Here is a 15,736-nt window from a genome sequence, read left to right as displayed (position 1 = left end):
ATTAGGTACTCTGATGATTTGCAAGCTAGAGAAGAAAATGTGAGATTTTTAAATTTAAATTGTTACCAATTTAGCGACTTTGTCGTCTTACAACTAAATGACATGCCAGATGCACAGTTGTTGCAGTCGAAAAAAGTACATGTAACATCATTGGATAAGGCACAACAATTTTGAGATGTTAATATCTTTAAGACTACTTGAGCAGGAACATTTAGGGCTCGGCATTAACTTCTTCTCCTCGTTAAACGGCATTTAGCATCTATCATGTTGTTGCATTACCCCCACAACTGACTTCTGCTGTTCTTTTGAGAGGCACAAAGAAAACGTGTCAAAAGTGAACATTTTATTTTAATGAAACAGAAAGTTTTCTCCAATAAGCACCATGGCACAAATACACAACTGATTGCACAGAGTTAAGATTCCTGATACAACTTGCGTTCATACACAAAGTCCCTGAAAAAAAGTGATCCAAGAAGAAAAAATAGCACAAGAATGGAAATATGCCTGTACTTAGTTTTTCAGAAAGTAATTCAACATTCCTTATTCATGCTGTGCTACCTTTCTCTTCTTAGCTGTTCTGTTATATTCTAAAAGCCTCATTTAAAAAAAACATAGTTTGTTCCTTTCAAGTCTGAAAGGGATATTTGATAAGCACCAAACTTGTAATGTCCTCTTTTTGGCTCTCATTTCTTTGCATTAAGCAGTATCCATGGCAAAAAGTTCAGAAAATACCAGCGATTATGTTACTCTCGCTGTCATTCTATTTCTTCCATTTTACTGGATGCCAGGCGCCACCAGGTATCCGTTGAAGGTGATATAAACATCCACATCGTCACTGTAAACAGCATTTTCCCTCTCCCTCTTGTAGAGTCGAACCCAGACCTCATCATTCAGAGCCAGATTGAGCATGACACTCTGGCTCTGCATGATGGACCTCTCGCTGGGCTGAGCGTACAGAATGACCTGCTCCTTGTTGTTGTGCATGAGATGGAGGTAGGTCTCCTTAAAGTTCCAGGTGTGGATGTTGACATTGAAAAAGTAGATCCCAGGAACATAGCAGTAGAACTTTCCCTTGAACATGTTGAAGTGCTCATGGATGTTGACGAACACAGTGTCGAACACCAGTGCCTGATAGTAGTCCACGCTGTGCAGGGACTTGCGACGGCCCACCGAAAATGAGGAGTGAGGGATCTTGCAGGCATCTCCAGGAACGCCCGCCTGGCCTTTGCTGCCAGTAGGGCCCATGGGGCCTCGAATGCCTGGATGTCCTTCTATACCTGGCTTGCCAGGTGTACCCTTGTCACCTTTGTCTCCTTTATCACCTGAGTGAAAAAGAAAGAAAAGATAATGAATTAAATTATTGCCCCTAAGGAAATTTACCCTAAACAGAGAGCATAAATCACTATACTATCAAACATTTACAGGAAAGCACATAAAAGCACACTCAAGCAGTTACTGAGTATCTACACTAAAATACTAAAGGTACTCAAGTGCTGAACACTTTGTACTTCTTCCTATTTATAATACATTTCACTTGAGATTAACAGAAAACTACAGTTTGAATAAAAAAGTTCCAAACACACAGAGCTTCTCATCAGGTACGGTTAAAAGGTTATGTGAATTTTTTGCCCAAGAAATAGTGCCAATGTAGATTAAGCAAATTAGTCGGTATGTGAAAAAGCCACTGCTGAACCACTGATGACTAATTCAAAATGTTAAGCACTGCAAGGATCACCATAATGTGAGCGTGTAAGGACTATTCAAGGTATGCTCGATTAAACAAACAAGTAATATGCAAAAGAAATGGGTCACAATTAATAGTCAAGCTGTTTCAGGTAATATGATTTTTACCTACAAGAAAAGTTTAAAAAACACACAGAGTGCTCCTGATTTATTGAGGTGAACTTTCCATTTACTCAAGTTCAGCTTGTACCGAATTAAAACAAATTAGTACAAGATGTGAGTACAGCTTTTGCTCAGACACAGACCTTTAGGCTTGACATGCACACAATGCCATTAGGCTTTTTTCCTTCTTCTTTCATACCAGTTGCAAATCCAGACATGGACATAAATTTCACACATGCTTTTCACATCAGCCATTCTAAAACCTTTTACCTTCAAATAAATCTATAGCGATTTAGTTAAACCATTGCTTATGCATTCATGCTTTGCTCCTTCACAATGCAAGACAAAATGTTCTAACAGGAATGTGTAGGCAGAGCGTGTGTGTGTGTGTGTGTGGGGGGGAGGGGGAATATTTAATGCAGAGTTAAAACTAACTAGTAATTAACCTTTTAGCTTTTTTTAAACAAGTAAACTTGCCAATTGTGTATATCGTTTCTACGTTATATTGGTAAAATTACTATTTGGATGTTACTCCTCAGTGTCTTCATTCCTGTTTGTATCCTTCTTTCTCACATTGTGTATATGCTCGCATAACAACCCACCACTGTCTGGATTGTAAAACTCCATGTGACTTAATAATAAGCTTTTAAAATGGTTAATGTGCTTCTGAATGTCCTCCTGTTGCTGCTCATTGAAAACCTAACATCGTAAAATGGTTATTTGAAAAGCTGTCTGTTTTTAGGATGTCTTTTTTTGTTGCATGATACCTCTCAGTAGGTCCAAATGCAGTCCTGAGTTAAACACCTCTGGGTTGGTTTAACCACACAGGAAGAAGCTGCAGTGCTGCCCTCGCACAGCATGACCAACACTTCCAGCAGACCTGAGGTAAATACCAGTGATCCTCTAGTCTACACAGATGCTCTGTCTGTTCATGATCCACTCAGTCTGTCACCAGTGTCCACACAAAGAGCTCTACATAGTTACAGCAGTTTCCACAAGCAGCAGCTTAGCAACACCTCTAGATGACCTTATGTGGGACTAATTCTTTATCTTAACATCAAGGCAAACCTCATGTCCAAGTGATGTTCTGAGCCTTCTGTCTTTTTTAATTTTTTTTTTTAAAAATCTCCTTTTTCAGCCATCAAAACACTGACAGAGAATTTACTTTGAAGTCTGTGCATAGAGATTGAATACTGTGTGTTACTCTTCGGAGTTTCCCTCAGAGACTCAATGAACCTAGTGCATTTAATCGAGCAAAAAACACATGCAAAAACCTGCATGTGTCAACTTGAGGCTGGCTGCAGAAGCACCAAATGTAACATGCAATTTTTATGGCAGAAATTAACAGTTTAGTCTGGTTTAAAAAATGAAAAATGTAGGATCAGATTCATCTGTTTGCACCGTGCTGTTTTCCATCTTCTGTTGAGCTGTTATCTAACTGACATGTCAGCTGTCAGCGAATCAGAGAAACACTGAAGACTGTGTCTGTCTATTTTTTGTCACATAAGCAAGTTCAGTGCCATGTTAAATGCACGTGACGAGACCTCCCTCATTACCAAGCTGGAATTCAGTGTCACTGTGTTCTGTTGTCTTGTCTCATTTGAACAAAAGAGCAAAAATCTGGCATTAAATGCAACTACTCATCTTAAGTTGTAGACAGCACTTAAAAACAGTTATTAATTGATTTTCATCAAAGATACAAGATCTTGAACACAGCTTTTTCACTTGCAGATAAAATGAGATCCCATAGGGATTTCCCACCAGTGATAAATGGGACCAAAGCAGAGGGCACCTTTTTGGAAACCATCTTTGGTTTTGATTCATTTTGTGCTTCATGTAAATGTACATATAGTTTAAGTGTTAAGTCCCTGATTCAACTTATACATCTAAATGTCAATCAGTGTTTTTTAGATACTGTCCACTAATTATACAGTCCTAATGGAAAGTACGGCTTCTGAAGTCCTTCATTATTATACAACTGATTATCTTAAACCCCTAATGTGTTTACTGGGAATGTTTGATGGTTTAGTGTTTTACCTTGTGTTTTTAAATGGCATATATTGCACTCACCGGTCAAGATTCAGATTTCTGCCTTTTTTTTGCAAAACTATACAAAGTATATTCTAGCCTGCTTTAACTATTAGTTGCAGGAACTACTTATTAAGAAGCCAACATATTTGTCTTGTCTCTGTAAGAAGTGTCCACAAAAAAATAACAGTCCATTTTCAGTGTTGCATGTGCCAATGTGAAAAGTCCTCTACATTTGAAAAGTACTGGCCTCTGACAAAGAGTTTTTTAGAGGTTGAAAAATGCCAAGAGAAAGCTACTGAGGTGAACATTGAACACATTCGGCTGGTTCAAGCATCGAAGAATGTTGTTTGAATTTCTTCTATAGAAAAGTAAAAGGGTTCTGCTGTACAAAAAAAATGTGGTTAGTGTTCCCAGTTGGGTGTGAGAGAGATGAGATTTATTTTTTATTTTTTCTGTTTTAGCAGTTGGAATGGGTTGAGGGTTGATTATGGGTCAGAACAGACTTGGCATGTCCAGTTATCATACAGCCAGCAGATAAAACAGAAGAGTGATGACATATCATTTGGATTGATCTGGCTGAGTTTGCCGCCAAGGCTCCGATATTAGACACACATGTTCGGACAAATCCTTCTCTAGCTATGACTATGTAGATACTGGAAAATCCTTGTATTTAGTCACTTTTTTCTCGTCATGTTTTCCCAACACTCTTTCCCTCAGGCTTTCACACACATTTAGACGTTGCATCAATTCAACAAAAATCCACAAACACAGAAGAACAAGAGAAGAACAGTATATTAAGCTAGAAAAACTAAAGATGGTGGAACTGCCAAACATCCAAGTACCAAGCTTTTCATGCTGTGGTACCTTTGAGGATGGTCATATTGATGACAGTGCGGACCTCAGGCATCTGATATTGGGTAGAAGCTGCCGGTGGCTCATGGTGGTCGCAGCATCGTCTGCAGAGTCTGGATGGAGGTCTGGAAGGGGAGGGTACAGTGCTGACCAGGGGGAGGAGCAGAAGCAGCCTTAAACACACGGCCAACATGGCTGTCACAACCTGAGGGTCAAAATAAAAAGACAATATAAGGTAAGAGAGAAGAAAAACATTTTAATTTAGTAACTGAAATGTTTTTCCAATATTTTTTTTATATTAAAGTTGAAAATATATGGTTTAAGGATTTGTGCAAGGTGGCTAAACAACTAAACACTGTCATCCTCGCTAGACAGTATCAGAATTACTTGTCGGTTAAACTAATCATTTATATTTGTATTAATTAAGACCGTGCAATGCTTTGTAAGCAGGTTGTTTGTAAGCTGTAACACAGCAGTAGCCCCAGTTAATGGCTACTTTATGCTCTACTGATAGGATGAAAATCAGCACAGAGGATTGGACGGTTTGGAAGAAATTTTATCTTGAAAATGAAGACAATATTGCATAAAGGCTTGTCAGGTTTCAACACTGGTGTACCCACATGACCAGAGCAATGTAAAACCAGCACACTAATATACTGCATGTCAACCTGCAAGGAGGACCAGAGGCTGGTGGTAATAAGAAAATCATACTTTGCAAACCGAACATGGTTTTTCCGCAGACCAGTCAACTACTCTGTATTAATATTTTGATAAAACCAACAGCTAAATTCGTCACATGAAACATCCCTTGTAAAGTTATGAGACTTAGGGTTCATTGTAGTTTTTAATCCCATTTAGGATAGGCTACATACTGTTTTATATTGAGGCTTCTGCTAGCCCCCCGTCCAGAGGAACTTCTATGGAGTCAAACAAGTTCAGCTAAACACTGAAAGAACAAACCAAAACTGAAAATTTAGGTTTTAACTGGTGTTTTACTTCCCAAATTACTGTAGATAACTGTCCCACTTTCAAGACATTTTTGTGAAAAGTTGGAGGGCTTTCTTCTCAGGAGTAGAATTACATACAGTAATCAATCACGTGGCTTTGTTGGCAGCACTTCAGAATCAACAAGCAAAATAGCCTTTCTGGATTCACAAGTGAACAATTAAACAAGAAGTCCTATGTTAAATTAAAGAAGAGACCCTTTTTGTAAACGGTGCAGCTGTTGTTGAAAGGCATACAGGAAAAATAGGAAACTACTAATGATACAAGACAGGGTGAAAGCTGATGTATCAACACGACAAATAATTTCCCTTGACACTTCTAAGAACAAAGAATGAGCCGTGTGAAGGTATGAGCTGCAGATGAACGATCGTCTTCTGACCTTGAAGTTCTCATATAGGATTTTGAGCACTTGGATGGAGAAATATGAGTCCAAGAGAGAAGCTATGGATTTGAAAAATAAGACGGAGGGAGTTATGTAGCCTTGCATACGCACACACATGCACACATGGACTCAATTTGATGAGAAAACATCAGCCATGATTAGATTCACAGCATATGATAAAAGCAATCTTGCTTTCACAACCATTTCCAAAGGACAATACATGCCACTAAATCTTTTACCCTTTTCACACTTCCCCTATAATCCAAATGGACACGCACAAATAGTGTTTTTTTAACCCACATTTCTGCAACATAACAAACAAGAAGCGTGAAGAAATAAAATGACTTGACTAATTACAGTGTAATGAAGACTTAAGCTGGAAATGATCCAAATAAGACAGTAAATCGGCATTTCAAAGGCATTTAGAGTAGTTGTGTATCTTACATCGTGAAACAAAGAACATATGGCCCTTGTTTGATGCCGTTACCCAGAATTCCTTATGGTAAACTGAGTACATATGTTTCTAGGATTATCCCAGAGGCCTGGAACCTCCTAAACCTGGAATATTGAACTCAATATCCTGATGTGAAATAAACCCAAATGGTTAAAAAAAATATGTAGATCTAACATTTTTAAATTACAATGTTTGGTTAAAATGAATTATGAAATGGAGGTGGGGCTCTGTTTTAGTCTTCACCAACTCCTGAGAAAAATGTTAGTCGTTTTATCTTGGCTTCACTTTGCACTCCAGCTAGTCTCTATCCATCTGCTGTTTGAGAGACGAGAACAAGTTTATCAGAGCTTATTTGCAAAAACAGCGTCTGATTGTTGTGGGAAAGTTGATGAAAATGGCATTCAGCGATCAAAACAATGAGCTTAAGTAAACCCTTGTTTCGTTGTCTCCCATTTCTCAGTTTCCCACTTTCAGTCTCACCCCCCCTCCCCCCAATCACCACCACCACCGTCTTCTTGCCATCAGTCTCAACATTGAGCCTCAGAAATCCACACGTGTATCACAAATCCTCTGGAAAGAAGGATTGAAAAGGGCAAACAAAAAACAAAAATGATGGATAAGAGAGAAAACTAGAAAACATAAACATAGGAGTGACAAATGAGAGAGAAAACTGAGGGATTTCCCAAGAGCTTTTACAGTACAAATGACTGTTAACTGGATGCATAATAGCGGATGTAGCCTGACTGTGAGAAAAATAAAACAGCTTGGAGCTCTGCCACATACTAGTATTTGACCACTGACAGTAAAATATAAACACACTCGTTCAAGACTGATCCAAAATGAAAATTCATTGTATTTTATAAACCTTCAGATATTTCCCCTTCAGTTGACCTTATTCCCTGAAACCACAGCAAAACAGGAGCTACACGTGCCATAACCAGCTCCGACAATCTACTTTAACCTCATGTTACCCCATAAACTGACAACCTTCCACACCCACCATCATGTTGTGTGTGCCCCCCCCCCCCCCCCCCCCCCCCCCCACCACCACACACACACACACACACACACACACACCCCGGAGCTGTGTGCACAATCTGGACCATGATCATGACTGCCAACGCGTTACTTCTAATGAAGCGAAAACACAACTCCTTTAAACCAACCACAAAGCACTAGGAACCAATTCGTTGAAGGAGCCACGTCTACAAAGCCAGAGCATCAGTTTGGCATGCGACTGCAGTACGGATAAACCACACAAACACACAGCTACTACTCAAAAAGCAACACACACACACACACACGTACAAACACCAACACGTCGCATGCATGCACACGCACGAACACCGTGCACATCAGGGAACGTCAGCGAGCCTGCGTGCAGGAGACGCGCGCGGTGATGTAAAAGGGATAACTTTTCTAGAAGGATAAAATAGCTGCTGAGTTGGCGACTTGAGAATAAACTTTTTCAATTCATGCCTGCACGTCTCTGCAAGCACACAGACGCGCTGCCGGGTTTCTTATTGTTCTACTTAGCCTACTTTAAAAAACAACAACAATGCTTTAAAAGGATTAACATGCAGAGTCGGCTGCTAGATGGATTGTCATAGAGGCGATGTCACATCGTGTCAGAGTGTCTGGTCGCTTTTCTTACCTGCTGCTTGAGTTTCACTTCAGCCAGGGAGAAGAAAATAACAGACTGCTGGTGTCAGACAGAGAGGAGGTACTGCCCAACTGAACAGAAACATCTCTCCCTCCCTCTTTCCCTCTCTCTCCCGGCATTCACACAGGATGAACACACACACACACACACTTTTCTATCAAATAAATTCATTTGCCTGTTAGGAACTACATTTATTTAAAAGCATCAATGCGTTCACACCTTATGGAAGCAAAACAATCAACACACACATGCACAGTGTAATCAAGTGGGGTAAAAAAAAAAAAAGGTCAATATGATGTTGAATAATAATCCATAAATCAAAACACAGAAAGCCATAATAAATAGACCAAGAAACGTCAGAATTCTGTGAATTACCCTCTTCCTTCTTTCTGCTCCTGTGGTCATCTCCTGTACTTCCCAGTCCAAAGTAAAAGTCAACGAAGTTCTCACTGGAGGAATGCTAATGCTAAATCCTCTCTTGGAAGAACTCAAGTTTGTCAAGTAAAGAATATAAATGTATATTTTTCCCTCAAGTCAATGTATAAGTAATGTGAAATTATTACTAATTATGTAAATAATAATCCCTCTATATGTCTTATGACATTTTTTAAAGGTAGAATTGAGCCCCTCCATTATTTTACAAGTGGCTGAAGGCTATAGCTTAGTAATTTGCAAATGACAACCTGTGCTTGCAAGGAAGTGGTTAAAAGTATTTTATCTCATTGTAGCTTATTGATTGTTATGCTGTTTGATTTCATGTGACCCAGTGTCCTTACAGGTTTTCACTGTTCATTGTATATTCAGTATCTGATAAATAGTGTTGAAATGTTAAATATGTGTATGATTGACGTTTTTCCTTCAACCTTGAATGTAAGAAGTTGGAAATTTAACTGCATTTATTCTTCCCATCCTGACCACAATGTCAAAGAGAAATGGTCAATTTAGTTTATTGCAAAGGTTTTATATGGTTCACATGCCATACAAGAACAAACATCAAAATAAGAATTTGATGACAAAGAAAGCTTTCCAAAAACAAGAGTCTGGGTTAAACTGTTGCAAAAAGTAGACTTTCTCAGTTAGCCATATATCTTAAACAACATGCAAAACCCCAGATACTTAAATCAATACTTTTGAGTCTGACAAAGTGACTTCCAAAAATATTTAAGTGTGTTTTTAAGATTCCAGATTCAAGACATTTGAAAAAGAAAAAAATCTGCATATTTCCACAAATGCTTAAACAGTTAAGGGTGAAAAAAACGGCCCAGTCTTGTTATTTCAGTTGGCTCAAATGGCCAACCAGTTATTCAAATACTTGAAATGTGAAAATATTCACAAACTGCAAGCTGTTGCAAAAAACATTGGTAAACTCTATCCTGACATGAAGTTTCACCACTCCCCAACTTATGCAGCTGCATGAGGGAATTGTCACCACCCAAACTGAAATTCAGGTCAACTCTCTCTCTTCCTCGATCTCGCTCTCGTCCACATTGTACAATTCTTTGGCCATGTCTCAGTTTCTGTCAGTAACAACTTATTTTCCTTTAGTACCAGAAGTAACTTGCATTTTATCACTTCTCATAAACTTCTACTGCAGTTCTTGAATCAGGCTGAAACTTTTATTATGACAGACATGAACATAAACTTGACATTTTTCATCTGAGTCTTGATAGCTTTGTGTTAGAGTGTCAAGATGATTTGACTATATGACAAGAAAATTTGTATAATTTATATAATTTGTGCTGGTCATGTAATATGAATAAAATGGTTCACTCATTGTATTAAACGGGGTTTTCTGATATTTTAGATTCCTACTGCAAATAAGTAGAGGTGCCAAAGATGAATGTTTTTGGTTTATAATCGGTTTTATTATTAGTTCAGCTCTTAAATATCTTTTTTTAAAGGCACCATGAACAAAAACAGTTATTTTTCCTTGCAGTACATGAGAGTTGCGCACAGAAAGAGTGTTGTTGGTTGGGGTTCTTTTCCTTTTTTAAATGGTCAATTAAAAAGCCAACACATTATTATCTAATGAACCATTATAAAACAACAAGCTTGTCTATGGTAAATGCAATCATTTTTAGTGAATGTACTTTGATTTGGGGCAATTGTCCACAATGATTGCAGTCACTGTGGTCTGTTTTAGGGGCATCAAACTGAATATGAAGCACTTCCTCAACTTTTTCCTTACTGAATACTCGCTTTTCCAGATGTCCTTGCAGTGCCTCTAGTTCATCTAGCACACATTGTGGGATCAAACATCTGGGACATCATGTCCAGAGGCCCAGCCTGCATGGCCTATTGTGTAGTGGAAGCTCCAAATAATGATCAAAATGGACGTCATTTTACAAAAGAAAATGTTGAAACAAAATGACAAACATCTCATGTTTATTACATCAAGCTGGCAACAACAACATTGTGCAGTTATTCCTTGGGAGAAGCATGTTAAAATAAAAAACTTCTTAGGTTAACGCTTCTTAGGAGCTAAACTGAGGATATCTTAAAACCTCCAAATATCTAATGCTAACGCCAACTGCACAGGTTTAACCTTTACTCTTTACTCTTAGGCTGCTAAATCTTGTCTGGGGGATTATTGTATAGAGAGGGGAGGGGGGACAGCGGGTGTGTATTGCATTGTAACCGATGTTTTGTACTGTAACCAATGTCTTGTGTCTTGTGTCCTGCCTGTCTGTACACTGCTACTGGATGCCCTGAATTTCCCTCGGGATCAATAAAGTATCTATCTATCTATCTATCTATCTATCTATCTATCTATCTATCTATCTATCTATCTATCTATCTATCTATCTATCTATCTATCTATCTATCTATCTATCTATCTATCTATCTATCTATCTATCTATCTATCTATCTATCTATCTATCTATCTATCTATCTACCAGTTCATCACAACATAAGATCAACTGAGGGGGAGATCTATTTGGTAAGCAAGTGTGAGTATTCTCTTTCTCTCTCACTCCTTAATAGAGAACAAACCAAATGATGTGTTTTTGTAGGCCAACCCAGAAGTAGCATCGCCACTGGGGCTATTGAGAATTCACCTATAGGATTTTTGATCATTGCAGAAAATGAGCTCTCTGGCAAACTGATGCATAGCTGTTTTTTTCAGCAGGATAATCTTTACAAAGAACACAATTTTTACGTTGTTTGAAGCGTTAATGCAGTCAACAGAAGAATAATGACATTAGAGGCTTTAAAGCAGACTATTGAGAGAGTTCACAAGTTGGGGTATTACCTGACACAGTTTATGTCATCTAACAAAACGCCAACATCTCTTAATCTTGTGTAAACCACAGACCTTCTTTCAGGCGTCTAAACACTGTTATGGAAAATTTTACTCCACGTGTACTATATGCGTTGTACAAAGGTCTCACAGAATCTGTCATATAAAATGTATCTGAAATGTCTGAAATGCACAGCCTATTGGGTGTTTTGTTTCCCATCATTTCGTTCCCTTTATTCTGTTTCTCACACTCTGTACATGTGGGAAGAGTCACCCAGACTCTTTCTCACTGGACTCCATCTCCTTCTCAGCCTTGGGAGATGGTAGACAGTCTCTTTTCTCACACAAGGGGATAGATTGTGCCCTGCCAGGTGGGCAGTGGCTCTATGTGGCGTGATGGAAATGTATAAGTTTTCATGTTTGCCTTTTCTCTGGGCCTCTTTCTCTCCTCACGCTTATCTTGCCTTCGAATAAATGTTCATTGAGACCAGATCGATCTTGGGGTTCTTTTCTGAATAGATCTTCTCACTCTTTATTTTCACTCTTTGGTAATGGGAAAAATTCCACAACAATACAAACTCATTTAAAATCCCCATTGACTTTTAGAGGATAAACCCCATTAAATGCTAACTTTGGGGTTTTGGACTCATTCCTGTGGCTCCCTATAGAGGCCTAGACGTGTCCTATTATTCTTAGCACTGCGATTGGTTAAAATTAAATGAAGGGATGGTTGTGTGGGAAAAAACAACAATTTATGTGGCATGCACAGAACATGTTACCATTTGTGTTTGATAAACACTGTGTAATCCTCTGTGAATTCCTGCAGCAGGCTTTAGTATAGGGCCAGCATCCTGAAAACACTTTCTCCAAGTCCCCGTCACACAGCAGACTATTAAGTCCAGCTGCTGGGATGACAACACTAACTGGTTTCTGACCTTTTTCAATAGACATAGTTGCAAAAGTGCCTAATTTTTTAGCATAAATATCTTTTTAGTTAGTCCTCAAAGTTTGGCATGATCTGTCTTTACCCTACTTTCAAAGTCTGTTCTCTGTCTGGCTCTCCATCAACAAGACCTCCTTTGTCAACCAGATGCAACAGAGGTGGAAGGAACAAAAACATGATGAGGGGGTTAGGAGCATATGTTTACAGTAAAGATCAAAGGTCCAAACAGTTCAGAAACGTATGAAAAGCATCCAAGTTTATTTTAGATTTTTCTTCAGTCATGAGGACCAACATTTTTTTCAGTGATTTACTAATGGCAAAGTGTTATTGTAATTTAAATTTGATATGCGTTAGTATTTCCAGCCTAAACCTTATATGGTGCTAATTGAACAAATAAACAGGGCAGCTATTTTTCTGACACATTGTGGAACAGAGAGTGGGTTATTTTACAATTTATTTTTGCCAAGGTCAGACAACACTGCAATAGTAAACACGGTCATTGAAAACTGCTAACTGACAAAGTTTCTCTGTTAACAAACTTGCTTATAATCTGCTAGAAGGTACAGCCCACACATTCTTTGCTATTTGGGTACATCTCTATAAGGTTAGAAAGAAGACATCACCTTGACTTGTAAATGTCAGACATACATTTTATTCTTAGCAAATCTTTTCTTCCAATAGACAGTTGGCTCTCTGTTATCTAAATATAACTCTGCTGAGATATTTTACCTATATATGGTTACAGCTACTTAAACCTAGAATAGTTACTTTTAAATGGTAGACAGATTTAAATGGTATGGTGAATGAATGGTATATTCACAAAGTTACCAAGATGAACGAATTCATGAAAATTCATACTAACACTGCTGTTGTAAGTCCTTAAAATATGATGTCTAACAAAATACTAGTTTAGAGCTTCCCCCCTCATCTGGAACTGTAAAATACGATCGGTATTTTTGGAAGACACATCAGACCATATGCTAAATAAAACATATTTGATAAGCTGTAAACTCACTTAAGACAGCAGACAACTTAGCATTCAGCAGGTAATGTGTCATTAGCTCGAAAGTAAGATGATAAGATAAATGTAAGCAATAAAGTCCAGTTAGTATGTTGTTTCAGAAATGTATGCACTGTCCTTTTGTATTGACCATCACTACCATACATTAAAATAAGCTTTCATTCACGTCCTAGCTTAGACCCTCAGAAGTTTGCTTTCACTGTCTGACTGTATCTAAAATGTTGTTTTTTACTATATGGCCATATGTCCCTTTCATATTTTTATTTAGTTGACTTTCACATTTCTGAAGAATGAATCAGTGAATTTGAATAAACAAGGTTTGATTGGGAAAAAAAAAAACAGCATCTAAGATTTCCAAATTTTTCACAACATGTTTGGTTGAACCTGATGCATTTGGATTCTTGATCATATTTTACTTGAAACCTTGGGTACTCATCTTGATTTGTTCTTGATAGGTTTTGATTTCATTTCCTGTTTTATTTTGTAGTTCTCGCCCTTGTGTCTTTTTTGGTCACTTTCCGTTCTATATTATAAATCAGAAGAGCTCAAATCAGACTCTATTGTTGGTTGAGACCCAGGGGAAGACTCAGAGCTTGCTGGAGGGATTACATATCCCATACAGACTCGGAGCGCTGTGGGATCCTCAGGAGGAGCTAAAATTTATCTGGGAGAGGGTGGTCCTTGGCAACTTGCTTATCCGTATGGACAAACGTTCATAGATACTACCACAATGCGTGTTGTACATTAGCTCTTTATTGCTTTCCTGGTATCGTGCATCCTCAAAATACTAGGAAAGCAAAACTTACAGGGCAGAGCTTCTGAAGTGAGAGTGGTATTAGTTTGACTGTTCAGTAGATGATCAACAAAGCCTCTCCAGATTTGCATTTTATGCCTTTAATCAGTCGCTGAAGATTGATCATGAGCTGATCAAAGCAGTTCTTCAAAAAAGGGAACTACTGAAACTAAATAGCACTTCTGATTTACTTTGCCAAAAAAATCAGAGACCCTCAAATTGTTATTCTTAAAGAAACCTTATAATCATCAGAATCAGCTTTATTGGCCAGGTATGTTTAACAAACAAGGAATTTAACTTCGGTAGACTGTGCTCTCTTTGTCCAAATGTAAACATTAAATATCAATAAACCAGCCCAGTCTCGCAGTTTTGTATATAAATAACACGACAGTCGTGCAATGCATCCACCAAATTGCAATTTTGCGTGCACATGATACGGAAATCCATAACTTTCGTCCGGAGGAGTCAAGAGGTTACCCATATACACTATTCTAACCTTTCCCAATCCCGTTTCCTAACCTTAACCAGTCAGTATGTGTTGCAAGGCTTATCATGTGCACGCAAAATTGCAATTTGGCTTATGCATTGCACGACATTACAATGTTGTGTTATTTGTACGCAAACTGTGCGACTGGGTTGTATTAAACAATAAACTCCTGGAGCTCACAACTGTGAGTAAAAAATCTTCAAGAAATTGTCACAGCAAGCATCATAAAATATTTCAGATTTAAGTAAGGCTGCGTGTTTTTCAGGGTGACTACACGTGTCAAAGTACTCATGTCTTGTACCTTGTTCCATGAATATATAACTTTCCTAACCATGCTTTTCTTTTTGTCACATTGTTTTTTGTTGTGTGTGTCTCTCTCAACGTCTCTTCAATTTTTTATTTTCCAGTGTCTATCATCTCTCAGCTCTTGGTGACATATTTGGGTCCCATCAGAGAATAAGGCAAGATGAATGGCAGAGACCAGTGGAGTATGAAGTGTATGTCGGGTGTGTTTATTGGTGCTCTTTGGAGGGGACTCGAGTATGTGCTGTTCATCCCCATTTTACAATCACCTTTCACACGAGTACTACACAGCAAGAGATTGTCAGATGTGATTTCATAACAAAACAAAAAATAAATCAGGTGAGGAAGAGGAGGATTACAGGTTGAGCACCACTAAAACCTAAGAAGATTTCATAAACAACATAACCTTGCCCAATTACTTATGGGCTTCCAGACTTTTGAATGGCAAGAAAAGTCTCCAACTCTGCATAAAGTTGGAGTAAAGAGATTAGGCCATTTGCATTCACACATACACAGCTCCTAGTCCAGGGACATTCTCAGGAAATGTTTGCTTTATAGTTGCCAATCATACTTCACAACCATAGTTAATTTAATTTTAAAATGAATTCACTTCACCTAAACTGGATATGATTGTCATTCAACAATTAGATAAAAGAATCACAATAGCACAATACAAGATTATGTGTGACAATATTCATCCAGACCTTGTAAAACAA

At 38.2% G+C, this 15,736-nt stretch overlaps 1 protein-coding gene across 3 annotated transcripts; it reads right to left on the bottom strand.

Annotated features, from left to right (window-relative positions):
* Window positions 1–330: 330 nt before the first annotated feature.
* c1qtnf6b (C1q and TNF related 6b) lies at window positions 331–14,276 on the bottom strand. Of its 3 annotated transcripts, none has more exons than XM_079338201.1 (3): window positions 14,244–14,276; window positions 4,741–4,933; window positions 331–1,322 (listed from the first exon to the last, which is right to left on the bottom strand). In XM_079338201.1, exons 2-3 carry the CDS (start codon window positions 4,919–4,921, stop codon window positions 775–777), a joined length of 729 nt encoding a protein of 242 aa, XP_079194327.1. In that variant the 5' UTR covers window positions 4,922–4,933; window positions 14,244–14,276; the 3' UTR covers window positions 331–774. The 3 variants fall into 3 exon arrangements, with proteins under 3 accessions (XP_079194327.1, XP_079194326.1, XP_079194328.1); XM_079338200.1 differs by lacking the exon at window positions 14,244–14,276 and adding an exon at window positions 8,224–8,297; XM_079338202.1 differs by lacking the exon at window positions 14,244–14,276 and adding an exon at window positions 7,647–7,769.
* Window positions 14,277–15,736: the final 1,460 nt, after the last annotated feature.

This window comes from Symphodus melops (assembly GCF_947650265.1).
Source record: "Symphodus melops genome assembly, chromosome: 2".
Classification (NCBI taxonomy): Eukaryota; Metazoa; Chordata; class Actinopteri; order Labriformes; family Labridae; genus Symphodus; species Symphodus melops.
The sequence above is the reverse complement of the archived record's forward strand: the minus strand, read 5'-3'. Positions and strand labels throughout refer to the sequence as shown.